The 13380-nt window shown below is 40.0% G+C and overlaps 1 protein-coding gene across 11 annotated transcripts in view; it reads right to left on the bottom strand.

Annotated features, from left to right (window-relative positions):
- The window catches only part of LOC127642978 (golgin subfamily A member 2-like), a 32654-nt gene that overhangs the window by 15129 nt on the left and 4145 nt on the right, over positions 1-13380 (bottom strand). For 2 of the 11 annotated variants that reach the window (XM_052125467.1, XM_052125471.1), the window contains exons 3-11: positions 10219-10353; positions 9865-9917; positions 5569-5635; positions 5330-5389; positions 3399-3479; positions 2974-3012; positions 2830-2892; positions 346-439; positions 149-255 (exon numbers count right to left, since the gene is read on the bottom strand). In XM_052125467.1, the coding sequence (XP_051981427.1) occupies positions 149-255; positions 346-439; positions 2830-2892; positions 2974-3012; positions 3399-3479; positions 5330-5389; positions 5569-5635; positions 9865-9917; positions 10219-10353 (699 nt within the window). Of the gene's footprint in view, positions 1-148; positions 256-345; positions 440-2829; positions 2893-2973; positions 3013-3398; positions 3480-5329; positions 5390-5568; positions 5636-9864; positions 9918-10218; positions 10354-11408; positions 11496-13380 lie in introns of all 11 variants that reach the window. The other 9 variants (XM_052125468.1, XM_052125472.1, XM_052125473.1 and 6 more) reach the window with 8 other exon arrangements.

Here is a 13380-nt window from a genome sequence, read left to right as displayed (position 1 = left end):
CTGGATTCAACCTCACGACTCCTGGGGTGCTAGTCAGCGTCAATACTCGCTAAGCTACCCAGACCCCCCCAAACAGGACATTTTTAACCCAATGGGTGTCATTTTGCTAAACTCAGTCGTTAATGAAGACAGACCTAGGATGTGGTACCTTCTCAAAGTGTTTCTGTTGAGTAGAGACCGTAGACAATGTTCTCTCGAGTTCAGACACTCGCTGCTTACTGGCATGAAGCCTCGAGTTCAGATCCTCTGCCTCGACTGCACAAATACAGAAGACACTTTAGCATGATGTAATAAAACTGAACGAGTACGCATGTGATGATGCACACAGCAAATCTCTTCACACACCGGTTTTCTGTCGTGCTGCATGCTGTGTGTAAGACAGGGCCGTCTGTAGGTCTGATTTCTCTGATACGAGGATGCCGATGGTTTGAATGTGTACCTGGGAAACAACACACACACACATTAATAACGTCAAGCCACGGAAGAAAACATGCTGGCTTCTGCTCTGACAATGTTCCCCAACAAGGATTGGTTTATCCAGCAGGGCAACGCTCCATGCCACACAGCCAGATCAACCAAGCTGTGGATGGAGGTTTATAAAATGTGACGGTCCGGTCACTCTGTCGCTGTGTTTTTGTCTGAAAAGACTGTGGCATTATCTGCCCATGTCTGTCTTGTGTTTTCGGTCGGTCATGTCTGGAGCCTGGCGTCAGGATCCTGACCTTTATATCTAGTTCGGTTTCGGGATCTGGACACTCATGCTCCATGTCTTGTCCTGTATTGGCATGAGTGCATTGCGCTTGTAATCTTGGTGGCATGCTGTCCCGATCATCCCAACCCGGTCGGTCCTGTCCTGTCCATTCCAACCCGGTCGGTCCTGTCCCGATCATCCCAACCCGGTCAGTCAGTCCTGTCCCGTCCTGTCCTATCCATACATATTGCGTGTGTGCGTGTGTGCATGTGCATGTGTGTGCGCGTGTATGCGTATGTGTGTGCGTGTATATGCGTGTGTGTGCGCGTGTGTGCGTGCGTGTATATATATACACATATATATATATATATATATGTGTGTTTTTATATGTGTGTGTGTGTGTGTATGTGTGTGTGTGTGTATGTATATATGTGTGTGTGTGTGTGTATATGTATATATATTATATTTATATATATACACACACACACCTAAAGGATTATTAGGAACACATACTAATACTGTGTTTGACCCCTTTCAGCCTTCAGAACTGCCTTAATTCTCACGTGGCATTGATTCAACAAGGTGCTGAAAGCATTCTTTAGAAATGTTGGCCCATATTGATAGGATAGCATCTTGCAGTTGATGGAGATTTGTGGATGCACATCCAGGGCACGAAGCTCCCGTTTCACCACATCCCAAAGATGCTCTATTGGGTTGAGATCTGGTGACTGTGGGGGCCATTTTAGTACAGTGAACTCATTGTCATGTTCAAGAAACCAATTTGAAATGATTCGAGCTTTGTGACATGGTGCATTATCCTGCTGGAAGTAGCCATCAGAGGATGGGTACATGGTGGCCATAAAGGGATGGACATGGTCAGAAACAATGTTCAGGTAGGCCGTGGCATTTAAACGATGCCCAATTGGCACTAAGGGGCCTAAAGTGTGCCAAGAAAACATCCCCCACACCATTACACCACCACCACCAGCCTGCACAGTGGTAACAAGGCATGATGGATCCATGTTCTCATTCTGTTTACGCCAAATTCTGACTCTACCATCTGAATGTCTCAACAGAAATCGAGACTCATCAGACCAGGCAACATTTTTCCAGTCTTCAACTGTCCAATTTTGGTGAGCTCTTGCAAATTGTAGCCTCTTTTTCCTATTTGTAGTGGAGATGAGTGGTACCCGGTGGGGTCTTCTGCTGTTGTAGCCCATCCGCCTCAAGGTTGTGCGTGTTGTGGCTTCACAAATGCTTTGCTGCATACCTCGGTTGTAGCGAGTGGTTATTTCAGGCAAAGTTGCTCTTCTATCAGCTTGAATCAGTCGGCCCATTCTCCTCTGTCCTCTAGCATCAACAAGGCATTTTCAGCCCACAGGACTGCCGCATACTGGATGTTTTTCCTTTTCACACCATTCTTTGTAAACCCTAGAAATGGTTGTGCGTGAAAATCCCAGTAACTGAGCAGATTGTGAAATACTCAGACCGGCCCGTCTGGCACCAACAACCATGCCACGCTCAAAATGGCTTAAATCACCTTTCTTTCCCATTCTGACATTCAGTTTGGAGTTCAGGAGATTGTCTTGACCAGGACCACACCCCTAAATGCATTGAAGCAACTGCCATGTGATTGGTTGATTAGATAATTGCATTAATGAGAAATTGAACAGGTGTTCCTAATAATCCTTTAGGTGAGTGTATATATATATATATATATATATATATATATATATATATATATATATATATATATATATATGTATGTGTGTGTGTGTGTGTGTGTATAATATACATATGTGTGTGTGTACACACACACACACACGAATACACTAATAATATATTATTTTAATTATAATAGTTAATTATTTAAATGTATCTGTAAATGTATTCTTTAATCCATCTACTGATATATAATTTAAATAAATCTCTTGACAGCTCTAATATGTGACAGAATTCAAAACATTAATCAGTCTCAGTTTTTCCATTCATTGATGGTCATTCACACTTTTCCGTGTATATTTTTCCCTCAAACAGAATATTGTGCATCTTTAGCGTTCACTGGAGGTTTTATTTTCTGTTTCAATTCCACTAAAAGATCAGCTTAAGTGTGTCACATACGAGTGTAATGTGTTCACCTGTAGCTGTTCCCGAATCGCGCCGTGTTCCTTATTAAACTTGTGTTCAAACTCTTTACGCTCCTGAGAATAGAGAACACACAAAATAAGCACAATTCAACTAAAGACCGCATCAGGAGTCAAATAACACTTTGGGCTGCTCACCTTCTGTAGTTGCTCAGAAAGCTCTTGAGTCTGCCTCGTCTGAAAGCACAGACAATGAGATGTAAATATAAACCACATTTAATCATGTGCTACTATACATACTCACACACGTGTCCGTCTTGGAAGTTCAGTTCATTGCGAGTGGCAATACTGCAAACTTTAAACTGTTGCATTCATAAAGTAAATGTTTCATAAGTTCTTAAAATCTTAAACTGAATAAAACAAACCTGATTTATGAAAGGTTTGACTAATCGTTACGCACATACTTGTTGTGCTCATGTTTCATGAATAAGGCCCAGCGTGTGTGTGTGTGTTTCGATGCATGTGTGTGTTTATTTCCACCCTCAGCAATAATATAATCGAGGAGTTAGACAGCACAACCCTGTTCCTCATTCACACACACACACATTTGTACACACTCTTACCAGTGTCTCGAGTTTAGCTGTGAGCTGAGTGTTTGTTAGCATGCTGGAGTCCAGCGCCGCTGCCAGCTCTCGGTTGCGAATCTGACGTGTCGGCATGCACAGAGAGAGAGAGAGAGAGAGAGAGAGAGAGAGAGAGGTGTAAGGTGACAGGTAAACAGAGGTGAGATTATATAATACAATAATATATGAAATGTAAAATCAGACGTCCAAAATTTCAGTTCACGTGTGCAGCTTTAAGGTCATCAATATGCCAATGTACTCCTAAAATCTGACAAACAATACTTGAGTATAGTGTCAATATTAGTCCAATTTTCTCTAGCAGATATTTTGCATGCTGGTTTCAAACATCTAGTTCAAAACACTCGTAAATGAGAATCATTTTTGTAATTTACCCCAAGTAAATTTTCACTATTATACATATATATATATATATATATATTTGTCATGATTATTAAATTTGGCTGACGAATGTCAAAGAAATAATTGCGATTATGACGATTGATTGTCATATAAATTGTGCATGTGTGCTTCATACTCAAGAATAAATTTTTACATGTTTAATTTCAAATGATTTCCTTTTAAGGCTTAAATTAAAAATATTTCTAAATACTTTAAAACATATCTCTCTTTTTGGTCGACTTTAGTTTTGGTCAATTTGTTTTTGAAACTCGTATAAAAATACGTCTTATATATAGCAGACTAATATATATATATTTTTTTTTATTTTATGTTATATTATTTCTTTTTTTTATTATTTTATACATTATTTACATTATATAACATAACATGATATTATATTGCACAGTAGTTAAATATTTTTTAAATATATTTGATACATTATTTACATTATATAATATTATATTAAATTACATGATATTATATTGCGCAGAAGTAAAATATTTTATTAAATATATTTTAAATATTATTTACAATTTTGTCATCCATTTTCCAGATGACTTCTGCTACTACGCCAGTACGTCAGTGACATCCAGACAGTAGCAATGCTGATAGGCTTACCCGACTACGCGTCATGTTGGTTCTTCGCTTGAGACGAAACATTTTAATGAAGTGATTTCACATCTTAGAGTCGCTCCATTCGCATATATCGCATCTTTGCATTTACTTTGTATGTAAATCACACCATGTGAAACGCTCGCTTCGCGTTGTATGTGAACGCACCATAAGTGTGCGTCTGCTCCTCCGTCACTGCATGTCATTAACACAGCGTGTCTGAACCAGGAACATCTGCCATTACACGATCATTTAAAGTGGACCTGCCTGTAATTAAATAGCACGAAGCTAATCATGTTTTTTAGACTGTGACGTAATCTAAAGGCAATTGTTTATTTACAACAACAACAAAATAAGCAGTGCAAAGCCATCCGATATATCCAGCACTAACTTCCTGTTTCAATAGTACATGTCACTACTGGAGCTTCTCGTCATTTAATGAAGTCTTTAAGCAACAACGTTCCTTTCTGCACTTCCTGTTTGGTTACACTATCTGAAGAGACTTTAGCCGATGTGTGCATAACTGTATTAGATTAAACACCGTTCTGTGTGTGTTTGTGTAGTTAACAGTCAGACTGGTTTGAGTGAGAAGCAGGATGTTTGTTCATGGTGTATCAGGTGATCATGTGACCGCTGAACCAACGACAGAACCCTACAGTAAGTCTTAAATAAGAGGTATACACAGCAGAGAACCAAGGGAGTGTTTTTAAGAGCAGGAAAAACGCCTTTCCTCGGCTACAAGCTATTTTTATCATAAGAACTTTTAATCTGCTTAAGCGAGATCAGTGAAAGTTTAAAGTGGTAATTATAACCCTCGGTTCCAAAACAAATCATGTTAAATAATGCAACTTAGCATATGCAGTTAAATGGTTAAATAGCATCTTAATGAAGCTAGGTACAGTTAAATAGTATTGATGTACCTCCAGGTCTTTCTCACTGACAGTTGGTGGTCCGCTCTCTCCATTGATGTATGTTGTTGACTGGATAACATCCAAAAGGGAAGAGGGGGGGGGGTTGTTTACACATGACGTATTAGTTACCAACATTACATTATGATTTTCTGTAAAGCTGCGTTTAAAAACAATGTGCATTGTGAAGTGTTATACAAATAAACATGACTTCTCTTAAAGGAAGCAGATAGACAGGTGTAAAGACTCACCTCAGACAGAAGTCCATTGAGCTGCTGGGAGAGCTGTCTCAAACTCTCTGTAGACGACAGCGTCCTGCTTAAACGTAAATACAAGTTATTTTTTGTGTGTGTTTTCCTCCCTACATCTGCATGATGCATAAAAGTGAAAAGCTTATTTGGAAAACACTGCAATAAAAGCCAAAGCATACTTTCATCATCAGTAAAGTACACACGTGCTGTCTGTGCGCAGCCCAGTTTTTCTAGACATGCACGGGCAATATCAAAAAGCAGTCGTAGTGCACATGCATCGAATGCATCCATGTGGGCCCGCGGTCAAAAGAGCATACTTTGAATGCCGATACATACTTTTATACTTCTGCATCGAACTCACGGCATAGGCTTTGCGCATTGACCAACGCGGCGGTTTGCATTTATAGTTCTGGGTTGGTGTGTCTTTGTCGTTTGGGAGTCCACACAGCCAAGTGCTGTATTAGAGAAAACACCTTCATTTCTAAAATAAACAGTTTATCGAATCAGAACATTCAAAGAGTTCTCATCAAAAAAATCCTCCATGTGCAGTCAATGACATCTTTGCAGATCTTGTTATTCTAGCAGTCAGTTTGTCCAGATACTCAGGTGACCTTTAGTGTTACACTTCCTGTAACACTTGACCTTTCACCCCACACTTCCTGTAGCACTTGACCTTTCACCCCACACTTCCTGTAACACTTGATCTTTCACCCCACACTTCCTGTAACACTTGATCTTTCACCCCACACTTCCTGTAGCACTTGATCTTTCACCCCACACTTCCTGTAGCACTTGCCCTTTCATCCCACACTTCCTGTAGCACTTGCCATAGATGTGTCTGTCTTGTCGGGCACTTCTCACACACCTTACAGTCTAGCTGATCCCACAAAAGCTCAATGGGGTTCAGATCCGTAACACTCTTTTCCAATTATCTGTTGCTCAATGTCTGTGTTTCTTTGCCCACTCGAACCTTTTCTTTTTGTGTTTCTGTTTCAAAAGTGGCTTTGCAGTTCTTCCCACAAGTCCTCCTGAGTCTTCTCTTTACTGTTGTACATGAAACTGGTGTTGAGCGGGTAGAATTCAATGAAGCTGTCAGCGGAGGACATGTGAGGCGTCTATTTCTCAAACTAGAGACTCTGATGTACTGATCCTCTTGTTTAGTTGCACATCTGGTCTTCCACATCTCTTTCTGTCCTTGTTAGAGACAGTTGTGCTTTATCTTTGAAGACTGTAGTGACACCTTTGGATGAAATCTGCAGTTTTTGGGGTAATTTCAAGCATTGTATCGCCTTCATTCCTCAAAACAATGATTGACTGACGAGTTTCTAGAGAAAGCTGTTTGTTTTTGTTGCCATTTTTGACCTAATATGGAGCTTAAGACTAGAGTCGACCGATTAATCGGCCGATTAATCAGCCGATTTTTGCATTTTTTACATAATCGGCATCGGCCAATATCCACGCATATGAAGCCGATTATTAGGCAGGCGCATCTGTGGGCAGCCTAATGTTGTTGTGGAACACGTGTTCGACGCACGCTGCCCCTAGAGTCATTCTCCAGCAGAGTGAGCAGACCTCATCCAGTGCCTAAGGAAGGAGCTAAGTTCCTTGGAGAAAACAGTAAGGATTAAATTTGTATAACTTCTTTAGATTTAATTAAAAACTTTTGATATGTTACTGCCAACTTCAAGAAAAAACGTGACAAACGCGATAGTTGACATGACGTTCGGCTACTTTGGATATTGATAGCGTAGTTGAAGTTGCATTATCACAGCAGAAGGGTTGCTATCATGTCACAATAAGCAAGCAAGAATTTAGCAATTACAGAAAGTGAATCTGAGACTTTTATTTGTTCTGTTTGTGTGTCTTATATTTGACAGGGTTGTCACTCAATGCAGAGAAATAAGTAATAAAATACCAACGCAGTATAGGCTAATGAAGGACTGGCTTTGTAAGCTCGGACGTTACCGGTTCTGCTGTCGGTACTGGAGAAATTAAGAAAATACATTTATTATTGCTATAAAGAGAAAGTTATTTTATCTCGCCAGCCATTTCTATGTATAATAATATGAAACCATTTGTCTATGATGCAATTTAGCTATTCGCAGTCAGAGAGAGAGAGAGAGAGAGAGATCGATCTCGCTCACGCGGTGCCACAGCGAGCACAACATGAGCCCAGCTTAATGAGTGACAGAACTAAACATTCAAACATAGCCTGGTTTAGATCTGTGATTATTAGTCTGATTTTATTTTAGATTTCGCCTTCCAAAGATTATAAGAAGAATATTTATACATAAGCCGCATTCTGTCTAGCACAACTTCCTTCCCTTCACAGCGGTGCACTGACATTTCTCCCTAAAACTCAAACTTAACGTCAGAATCAGCACGATCGGTGATTGTTGTAAAATGCTACTGTTGCTAAACTGCGCAAGAGATACCGTTCCCAAGGCGGCGCGCGCTCCGAAACACACCGCAAAGAGACAAGCAAACTATAGGCTACTTCTGGTTTCATGTGAGCGTCTAAACGATCAACTATACACAAAAATATGTCAAAACGACCGGCTTGGAGATTCACTTGAACACAGTTGATGTCTTAAATGGACGTAGTTATGGAAATAGTTGGGAGAAAATATGCTGCATCAGGAGCCTATTAGATCTGAACTCGGTCTTAAAGGGGAAGCAGTCTATTAAACATGTGACGATTGAGCCATTACTGCAAATCAAACAACAAAAGGCAAAGAGAAAATCACTTACAGCTCTTGAATGAATAACTTCTGCATTAATAAGCATTAATCTATCTATGATAAACTATGCAGTGTTATTTTACAATTGATTACTTTATTAGATTTCTTTTTAGACCACACCTGAACAGTAATGTTAGTAGACCTTCCTGAAATTAAATCACTGTGCCTATATAACGTTTATCTTTGTTTATATATATATATATATATATATATATATATATATATATATATATATATATATATAACAAAAAGAACCGTTAAGAATACCGTTAAAGTACCGGATCGATAAGCAGTATCGGTAAGATTGTAATACCATTAAACCTTAACGATACCCATCCTAGTTATGCCTGTGCTTCTCTTGGATGCTCTGAATATTGGATTACGTGTCTGGATTGCCCCTTAATTAAAGCTGCATTTGGATCTCAACCTTCGTGTCTCGGAGCAGTTCGTAACACCTGCTTTGTTTATTTAATATATTTGTTATACATTATTTATACAATATGTTTTTACATTATACATTTTTAATTTTAAGTGTACAAGTGCAGATTGGTCAAGTGTTCAATAAATGTATTTGTTGAGAAATGTTGTCTATCTTAAGTAAATATTTGTGTTACATTTTATCTTTCAAATAAGAGGTTAAAAACAAGCACATATCGGCCAAAATAAATCTGCAGCATTAATCGGCCATCGGCCGACCCGGATTTCAAAAGATCGGCATCGGCCTGAAAAAACAATATCGGTCGACCTCTACTCAAGACATGCCAGTCTATTACATACTGTGGCATCTCAAAAACAAACACAGACAGCGTTAAGCTTCATTTAACAAACCAAATATCTTTCAGCTGTGTTTGATGTAATGGCAAGTGATTTTCAAGTAGCAAATGATCAATTTAGCATGATTACTCCAGGATAAAGTGTTGGACTGATGACTGCTGTCTAGATTATAGTGATGGTGCTGTTTACATCAGTAATGTCCTGACTATACTCTGATCAGTTGAATGCCACTTTGGTGAATTAAAGTACCAATTTCCTTCCGAATCAGCAAAATCTGCACATTATTCCAAACGTTTGCCTGCCAGTGTATATCAAGCAAGAAAAAGAGAAAAAAAGTGTTGTAATCAGATGTGCCTTTGTATCATTCTGGGGGGGCGGACCCTCTGGTTACAAAGCGGACCAATCGCAACTGTTGTGGTCTGCATCGACGCAACAAGCGGCTACATTTTTTATTTAATGCTTTAACCGCCATAGCTGCCCATCGCCTACATCATAGGTTCGACACAGATGTATAAACCGCGCACATGACAGAACAGCACGTTATAAAATGAAGTACACCCCAGCATTAAGGCTCTATTTGTTTCCTACATTAGATAACATGAAATAAACAATACTAAGCAGTATTCGTCAATGCATTATGAACTAAAAACAAACAATGGTATTTCTGTATATTTCAGCTGTAGTGTGTGCTTTCAGTGCACCAAACAGAAAAGCAAAAATAAACATTGTTTTCAAGCAGAAAAACTAAAAGGCTGAATGTGAAATAAAGAGACAAATTCACCTGTTTTCTTCCACATGATGCTGATCACCATTTGAATCTGCTGTAGAGTTCTGCTGCATAAACAATCAAAACAAAATTTGTGACGATAGAATAGACTTCCAGTTTGTGACACATAAACCAGACAAAGCATTGCTCTGAATGAATGGACATACACGGCTCCTGATCAAATCATTAGCAGGTTTTAGAAAACATCAGCACACATGTGAACTGTTGAGAGACATGGCCAAAATAACAGCTGCGTTTCAAAAACTTGTGAGCTGCCAATCCAGACCGCATCAAAAGCCCAAAGCTGCTGTCCAGGAAGGCAGCTCAGTAGGTTTTGAAGCACAGCGGTTCAGTGACACTCAGACACACCTGCAGGACAGCGTTATGAGTGACACACTCGGAGTTAATAGCAGATGCGAGGTTACACACAGCCGAGTCTCGCTCGTGTTCAGCGCTGGTCTCCTCCAGATCCGGAGAGACCCGGTTCATCACATCCACATGATCCTGATGCAACACAGCCACAAACACACGTTAAACTCTGACACAGTGGGTTAACACACACACACACACACACACACACACACACACACTTCTGAATAGATGCTGTGATATTCAAAATTAGTTGGCAGAGTCCGAAATTAACATATGTTGCAGAGGTATATCAATATATCGCTTTTTGAAACTATTAGTTATCAGCAAATATCTTTGCCGACAGATCTTTTTTCTTAAATTTGGAAAGCCCAATTCCCACTACTTAGTAAGTCCTTGTGGTGGCATTGTGACTCGCCTCCATCCGGGTGGCGGTGGACGAATCTCAGAATCTCAGAGACCATCAATCCGCGTGACTTGTTGAGCCCGTTGCCATGGAGACCTAGTGCATGTGGAGGCTTCACGCCATCCACCACGGCATCAACGCTCAACTCGCAACACGCCCCACCGAGAACGAGAACCACATTATAGCGACCACGAGGAGGTTACCCCATGTGACTCTACCCTCCCTAGCAACCGGACCTTGGTGGGAATTGGGCATTTGAAATGTGGGGAGAAACGTGGCCCACAGTGTCCTTGGGCAAGACACTGAACCCCAAGTTGCTCCCAATGGCAGGCTAGCACCTTACATAGCAGCTCTGCCGTCATTGGTGTGTGAATGTGTGTGTGAATGGGTGAATTAGTCACAGTTAAAGCGATTTGAATACCGTTAAAAAGGCGCTATATAAGTGCAGAACATTTACCATTTACGTGGAGAAAAATGTATAAATACAATCATTATTACACCTTAACATATCAAATATGGATTAAATAGGGCTGCACGATAGCGATTAGTTTTCGATTAATTGTGCAGCCCTAATTAAAACCGAAGCTAACAACAAACCCCATTCAGATGATGCAAACATGGCAAAACATTTCAACTAAACAAGCCAAGAGATGCCTCGGTACCACTGAATAAACGTCTCTGTATCATATTACTGCATGCAGGGGAATACAAAAGGACCAAACTCAAGGAGGAGAGGAAGGAAACAGGAAAAACAGGAAGTAAGGAGTGACAGCGAGACGCTCACCTGACTGCTGTTGACAAATGGAGGTTGAGAAACTCCATTAGTCACGCTAACAACATCAGACACCAAAACTTTGAGAATATTCTCAATCTACAGGGGAAGGGAGAGGAAGATAGTGACAGCACAGGAGTGAGAGAGAGGAGGGAATAATTCAAGTGATAGTGACAAACGAAGTGCACAGGGGGCAGAAACACAGAAACACAAGATGATGGGATGGTAGAACTGAGGTTAACTACCTAGCTGCACGTTAGTCAGTCCTTTTAGTAATCAGACTCTCTGCAATGACTCCAAAATGTTGTGAGTATCACCCATTTAAAGGCACAAATCTCATGTTGCGTAGAGAAGCATTATATACAACAGATTCAACGATTATCAATGATCTAACATGGCATGATTTTGGCTGATCCCATCTCAGCAGTCATGACCTTCTCAAACGGTATCAAATAATTCAATTATAAAGTGTCATAATCCTGACATAATTCGCTGAACTGATAGGGGAAGCGGCCCAATTAAACCCACCCAAATCTAAGTTTGACATGTTTTCTTATAGAAATGTTTACAGCCTTCCACTAAAGTGAATACTGAAAAAAAGTTTCATTTATTATCTAAACACTCGTGTTATATTTTGTGATACTTTGTGATTTGTGTTAAGTCTGGAGTGGGCTTATAAAGAACATTTAAGCCCACATGTGCTCTGAATAAGACCACTATGCTTTTATGCACATTTTACTAAATAAATGTAGAGTTGACAATTAATTCAGTTTAATATGAGGTTCAATGGGTTATTTGCTCAGTGGAAAATAAAGCTCAATAATTGAGAGTCAAGGTAAACATCATATTTGATTAATAAAATAAAAAGCATATTTAACCATTTTAAATGCATGCAGTGCATGTTTGTAATTGTTGTTTAAACCAAATAATGATTCTGCTTTTAAGCTGTGAGCAAACAGGCTTTTTGAAGGCACCGATTCTTATAAAACCAATTGAAAATAAAGTTACATTTCTGGATTATAATTACAGGCAGAGCACTAAATCAGGGTGTGTTCACACTTGGCAGGGTTGGTTGGATTAAAACGAACTCTGGTGTGATTGCTCTGTTAGTGCGGTTCATTTGAACAAGTGTGAACCCTGTCATCCGAACCTTGGTGCGCACCAAACAAGCAGACCAAGACCGCCTGAAAAGTGGGGCTCGTTCTGCTTCCAAACAAACTCTGGTGCGGTTCGATTGCTGAACGCAACATGGATTAAAGATGTCTAAACAGTCCAAAAACAGGAAGTAATTTGCTTAATATTGACCTCAAGCATACCTGGTTCTTCTCATCATAGGAGCTATGATTCCCATAACAGTTCGGGACTGATGTCGGAACCGCCTGTCAGCCGTCCTTGCAGCATATCATCGTTTGGGGAATGGAGGAATTCCTGACACACTTTATTAACTCCTCATTTGTTCTCAGCTGGTAAAAATATCACCGTATATACATCCAACGAGCACATTTCTCCAGCATCGTTTTGGATGTTCGGTAAGTTCCGTCAAATAACATACATCATAAAAGCCGTCCAATCAGGTCGTGACTTTTCCCTGATGCCTTTGGTTTTGTATCGTTAGGTTCGGTGTTAAAAATGCCAGTGTGAACGCTACACGAACCAGAACTAAATGTATCATTTTCGGTCCGGACCAAGAGAATCGAACTACAAGTGTGAACACACCCTTAAATATTTTCACTTAATGTAGTTATCAGCGTTTTTTTTTTTTTATTAATCCCTTTATTTTAAAACCGTTATCATTCAGGAGGTCTGGGTATCTCGGTGAGTATTGACGTTGACTATCACCACTAGAGTCGCGAGTTTGAATCCAGGGTGTGCTGAGTGACTCCATTCAGGCTTCCTTAGCAACCAAATTGGTCCAGTTGCTAGGGAGGATAGAGTCACATGGGGTAACCTCATCGTGGTCGCTATAATGTGGTTCTCGCTCTCG

Source organism: Xyrauchen texanus, chromosome 4 (genome assembly GCF_025860055.1).
Source record: "Xyrauchen texanus isolate HMW12.3.18 chromosome 4, RBS_HiC_50CHRs, whole genome shotgun sequence".
NCBI classification, from domain to species: domain Eukaryota; kingdom Metazoa; phylum Chordata; class Actinopteri; order Cypriniformes; family Catostomidae; genus Xyrauchen; species Xyrauchen texanus.
The sequence above is the reverse complement of the archived record's forward strand: the minus strand, read 5'-3'. Positions and strand labels throughout refer to the sequence as shown.